The sequence below is a fragment of the Teleopsis dalmanni genome, chromosome 2, assembly GCF_002237135.1.
Source record: "Teleopsis dalmanni isolate 2A chromosome 2, ASM223713v2, whole genome shotgun sequence".
In the NCBI taxonomy this organism is placed as follows: Eukaryota; Metazoa; Arthropoda; class Insecta; order Diptera; family Diopsidae; genus Teleopsis; species Teleopsis dalmanni.
The window spans coordinates 224432078-224438278 of NC_051847.1; the positions used below are offsets into that span (position 1 = coordinate 224432078).

The 6201-nt window shown below is 31.2% G+C and overlaps 1 protein-coding gene across 1 annotated transcript; it reads right to left on the bottom strand.

The window, feature by feature from the left end:
• Positions 1–370: 370 nt before the first annotated feature.
• Positions 371–2673, bottom strand: LOC119682663. Its single transcript, XM_038096153.1, has one exon. The coding sequence runs from the start codon at positions 2332–2334 to the stop codon at positions 685–687; it is 1650 nt and encodes a 549-aa protein (XP_037952081.1). The 5' UTR covers positions 2335–2673; the 3' UTR covers positions 371–684.
• Between the last annotated feature and the right edge of the window lie 3528 nt (positions 2674–6201).

The window sequence follows — 6201 nt, forward strand, 5'->3', positions numbered from 1 at the left end:
GTGCAAAACAAACCCTAGTTCAGCTGAAAATTGGTAAAAGGTTTAGTGTGTACGTTAACTAGGCTTAAAAACGACTTCTAAAACATTGTGCTCCATACATTAAACTTTTTTTAATGGGTACGTTTTCCATTCTGTGCTATAAAACATAATAAAGAAATATTTTAATTATTTAAATAAAAAGTTTAATTTTTACACATTAAATTTTTGGTAAAAAAATGGACGAAGTAAAATTCATACAATACATTTCTATATTTCTCTAATAAGTAAAATACATGCATATGTATATGCTCGCTTATGGTATATATATGGCGTTTATAAATAAGTGGTTTACAGGATTTATAAAGTAAAAGAAGAACATATTGTCTTGGATTTAAATGGTTACATTTTATTAAATAAATAGTATAACAATACAATTTTATATATATTTTAAATATTTAAAATTCTTGATGTTGCTGTTTAAGCGATCATTGTTGTTTATCAGTCTGTTTCATCTCTCTCACACTCAACTTCGTCTTCTACTTCCCCTTCTTGTGACTATTTAATAAATTGAATATATACATATTTTTAAAAATGTTTTGAATTACTGCTTTCCATAATTCTCTGTTGCTATATAGCTAACACACAAACAGTACTAATGCTTGATTCCACTTATCATGTTTATTGTTGAATTCCAATAATATCAGTTCAATGAACTGGCATAATGCGTGGAGATAATTTTTTTGTTGAACGCCGTCTTCTTTGTAGAAACATCTTCACTGATTCTAATGGCAGCTGAAAGTGATAGTATGCGCAATACGGTAAAGGATCCCAGTACGCAAATAGTGCTTCACGCTTATCCAATGCAGCCAATGCACTGTGTCTTTCAATAGCGGACCAACGCCAGCTCGCACCAAATGTTGCAAGCGTGGATTCATCTTGGTTATTATTAGCCAAATTGAATTGCTTTCTATGTACACACTTCATAGTCCGACAAAGGATTTGTGCATGCGATCGATTATAGCAGATGTAAGGAAGCGACACTCCAACACGTACGCCGAAAGGTAAAAATTCTTCCGTGCCTTGACATTTAATCAAACGAAAACTAATATGTCCGTTAATGCTACGTTGAAAACGTATTTTTGCAAAAAAGTTTTTTAACCATTTATCAATTTGATTCTCTTCCGATATTTCTGAATTGGTACTTTCCATTTTTCCCACAGGTAGTAGATTTTTAGTATCGTGATCTACTCTACATGTGACATTCGCTACTACTCGAGAATCCTTTACTGTGGTACAAGTTATATAATGTTCACCAGGTAAATCTCTGACTAACAACCACTGATTACGCTCACTGATATCGTGATTAAATTTGAAATCACGTCGGCTGTTGGGTAAAATATATTTATAACGTTCGATTAGTCCCTGCACACCAACTGCTACCAATATATTTCGGAAATTACTGATGAAGCCACTGTCGTACATATTCCAGAGATCGTTGCTTGACGACAGCAGTGAATGTGGAGGTAGCGGTATACTTTGTGCTTCACATTTTTGATATAATTGTAAACAGTCATCCAATACAGTTGTTTCTGCAAGTCCAGGTATAAAACTAGCACATCCTAACAGCTCCATATGCGGTTTTGCCAATGCATCATAATAAGCAGGACTGGTGGCACAAACAGGTATATATACAGTGGGCTTCTCTTTTTTAATAATGTGACATAATGCAGCTATGTAACTGTCAACATTATTTAATGATGGTCTAGGTACCACATAAAATTTATCCACTGCTGTTGAAAAACGCGCGAGTCCAAATAAACCATCGAACTCAAATACAACAACACGAGCACCTGATGAGTAAAAATTTCGTGCCAAGTGCAATGTTTGAATTGTACTACCACAACTGATGAGAATTGTACGTTTATTATTTGATGATGCATTTTGTACAGAGACTGCGTCAGAATTTATAATCCATTTCACTAATCCAATGGGTATACGTACCAATTTTAAAAATATCCACAGTAGTGCTGAAAGCCAAAAACTTGGTGCTGCTATGGACAAAGGAATGTAGAGTATAAAACGAACCAGAACCATTATCATGTTAAGTAGCAAATTTGGCCAAAAAAGTAGCACCTTTCGCATGCCATTTGATATGGATAGTGTGGATTTTTGTGCAATTAATTGTCGTCTGTCATCTTTGTTAACTGCGTTGGAGTCCATATCACTTGTTTCGGCTAGACTCTCTTGACTTGGGTCTTCTGGAATTAAGTCCAATGAATTAATACGTCTAAATTTAGAGCGTGTGAAACGCATTTGCCGCGTTTGATCCTGTTTAATTTGATAATCCTGTAACATTTTATAGTTGCACCAACTTTTTTTAATATTATTCGTCTTAAATTAATCCAGTATTTGTAAAAGCTATTCTCAATAATCTGACAAGATATTGAAGCGTTGATTCGCGCGATCACAATCCACTGAATTGTGCAACAATAATCAATAAGACACTAAATGTTATTCTATGAAGAGCTCATCTTTTAAACTTTGATTATTGGTAGCGAAATTCGTATAGAGCCATTACGGACACTGCTGTACCGCACTACACTGCAAACACGACTACAACTGCTGCTCTCAAAGCTGATAGATTTCTGAATTCCGAGTGATTTCTGGTTTATATATGCACATAATACACATTTTAAGATATTTTATGTATATATAATACATTTAAAAATATATTTAATTACGGACACATATACCACGTCTGAGTCTACTTTATTAAATAATTTCGATTTACAGACGTGCAATCATTAAATAGATTATTTATGTTTATATAAACATTTATATATATGTATTAGCATTAAAACTTTTCTTCGTTATAAGTCTGGGATTCATGCAATACTGCAACTACAGAAATTGCACATTATACGAGTCCGAAACGAGCTCGCAAAGACAGTTTAGTTTCGTCGAACAATATCAGTGCCTTAAAATTTCAGCGATTCGCAGTCTATAATCTCGTACTTTGATCCTAAAGCTTGTGTTGTTATTCAAGTAATTATTTTGCCTAAATGATTTTCTTTTCTTTTTTGTCTTTTGTCTTTGTTTTGTATTTTTATATTAATTTGTGTAGTCATATATGGACAGATAGTATATTGTATCACCGCCTTAGTTCCAGTATGTGTTGCTGATAAGACTTTCTGTTGTATCATTTAGCAATTTGCAGGAAAAACACTTGATGCCGTTTGAATAAATAAATAAAAAATACACTACTTCAAAAATCAAAAGGAAATGTAAATATGAAAATTATAGAGAAAGTTAAATATATATATCTCCTATGAATCAGTCGCAACAGGTGCTTTAATGTAGATTTGTTGTCACACACAAGTCATTATTAGATTACAGGTCTTGAGTTTTATATTTTTACAAATAGTGAGATTAACACATTAAATTTTATTCAAAGTCTGTTTTGACTTTTTACACATAATCACCTCTATAGTTAACTGATGCTTAAATAATATATAATACTCGTTATGTGATTACAAGTCTATAAATGAAATTTAATAGATAACCTAAATCATAGCTCTTTTCATAGTATAAATCAAACTAATAAACTCCTACAATTTTTTACTTCAGTTGGGAAGTTCGTTATGGATACGGTATGTTATATTGCATGTATTCAAAGTCGGTAATAATGATTTACACTTACCCACCTTCATACTTACTTATACGAAAGTATGAAGTATTAATGGTATTATAAACACTTTAAGAATATAAAACGCACAATATGCAAAAAATACGTAAATTTGGACTACAAATTTGAATAGCGAGCTTTCTCTATTCATTACTGTTCTACCAACCTTGTCTTAGATAGGGAATTGATGCATTTATGCGTGACCAGTGACTGCTTTTCATATGGCTACATCCTGATTTCAATCTTGCTGCTCGGTGATTGTGTCGATCTTTCTGGGAAATGTTGGGCGGGGTCCTATTGATAATTTTGTGGTATCCGTGGTATCGAAGAGGATAGTGCATCAGTGTAGTTCAGGCTTATATTCGACCTCACTTGTGTTAGCTACATTCCAATCGGTGTCGATATATCATGTGCTTACATAGTTAACATTTATGTTGTCGGTTCGGAATTTAACAATTAAGTTGGAAATATTTTTTTTAAAAAATTGAGTTTTAGTGTATCGCTTCAATAGCTTGACCATTGCAGTTCCTTTCAGGCAGAAGTAATGGCAATTCACTGAGCAGCAGTAAAGTGGGTCTTGAGCTATAGCATTTCTAACATGATTATCACAATCTTTTCTAATAACCACGCTGCAATTAAATCTCTGATAGTTATTTCAGCGGCTTATCTTGAGTTCTAGAGTTCTAGCTCTAGAATGCCGGGCTTCTCTCAATGAGTTGTCTAGACTTGTCGGTTGTCTCGAGCAACTGTGAAGTAAACGACCTTGTCGATTTAGGCACACTATTCTGTGATATTCACACTGTTAACAAATAAATAAAGTAAATGCTTGCGATAGATATCAGTATTCTAAATATATAAGATATATTAAGCGAATAAAATGAACGCAAACAAGAAGAGTACTTTTATATTTAAAATACATAATAATTTTAACAAAATTTAACAAAATAATTTAAAGTAATCTTTCTAATTTCTCTTCATAGAACGACCACAAATTTACAATATAGAGTGGTGTCTGTTTATTTTCGCAATTTTGATTGTAATAATTTATTGAAATTTCTTTTGATTTTCTCCCATATTCTAAAATAGGGCTTATAATATCTTAAATTACTTCTTGTAACTTCATATACTTTAAAAGGGGATCCAAAAGGGGACTCAAACGCATACAATTTTCGGTACATTTACAAAATATTTATTTTGTTAAAGAGCGAATAAGTTTTATAAAGTACTTAGTGGTACATAAAGTATTTTTTAAAAACTGCTATAAACAGTTTTGAGAGCCATCCAGGCCGCACTGGCCTCTATTTTCTCTCAGCCAGATATAAAAGACTGTATTTTATCATGGATCTTTTTTATGATAAATAAAACATAAATTAAAAATATGAAGACCTCATTAAATAAATAATAAGAAAATAAAAATAAATATGTAAACATTGTTAGATCGATTTATGCTTTTACGATTAAATATACGTCTTGGAAGTATATATCTTCTACATTTCACATAATGCGTGTTTTTCGATACACCAAACTTTTGACTTATATATTTTGAAAGCATATTGGAAGATTGTAAATAACGTAGCTGCCAGAATGAATTTTTAAAATTTATACCCTGGCTGTTGTTTCTATCCACCAATCTCACGAAAACAAATATAAAAATAGTTCTATTTAAAGCTTCATCTTTTATTATTCTTAATATGTTTATTTGTACACAAAACGACATAATAAACCCAAAATTCATTAGTTCGATTACAAAATTTTAGACTTAACATGAGGTACATATGTATAACAAAACGTCAAGGTTGCCGAGGTTACAAATTTAGAATTCTCCAATGTGATGATTCTATTCATTTATATTAATAAAATTTTTATAATTTAACAATTAATTTTTTTTTTGGAGAGATAAGAAAAAGCGAAAATATACATACTATATAAAAATTACCTTTCCATATAGACAGAGATACAACTTTCTATACATTTGTATGGTGTGCATAAGCATTATTTTAAGACATTTGATAACCTTGTACTAAATGCAGTTTTTTTTAATTATAAATAAGTAATCAAATTACAGTCGCAATAACATTTCAACCTGTGCAGCAACAGCACAGTTGTATAATTACCAGATTGGCATAATATCTACCAGGGTACTTATTTTATTCAAAACAAAAAAAAATTAATTAATTTATATATTATACTATGTTCAGATATACCTTTAATTCACAAAAATCTTGAATTCATCTTCATTTCAATGAAATGAAGTTGTTTTTTTCATACAAAATTAAGTTTTGAGGTTAGGACGAAATTAAGGAAAATGTCCTTAATTTCGTTGAAACGAAGGCTGAAATTAGGGGACATTTCAAAAGCAACTATACGGAATATAAATTTTAAACAAAAGAGAAAGTTGAGATAACGAAAAAGTGAAGTGAATAAAATATTACGGTTTATCATTTTTTAGATTTATCAGAAATCTTGATTTGTCCAGATTAGGTTAGGTAACTTTTTCTAGGAGTAGTGTATTACAAAGATAGCAGTATATTTTTGTC

What these genes read in the sequence shown, in the direction of transcription:
- LOC119682663 (XM_038096153.1), bottom strand. Translation starts at nt 2,334, where the DNA reads ATGTTACAGGATTATCAAATTAAACAGGATCAAACGCGGCAAATGCGT.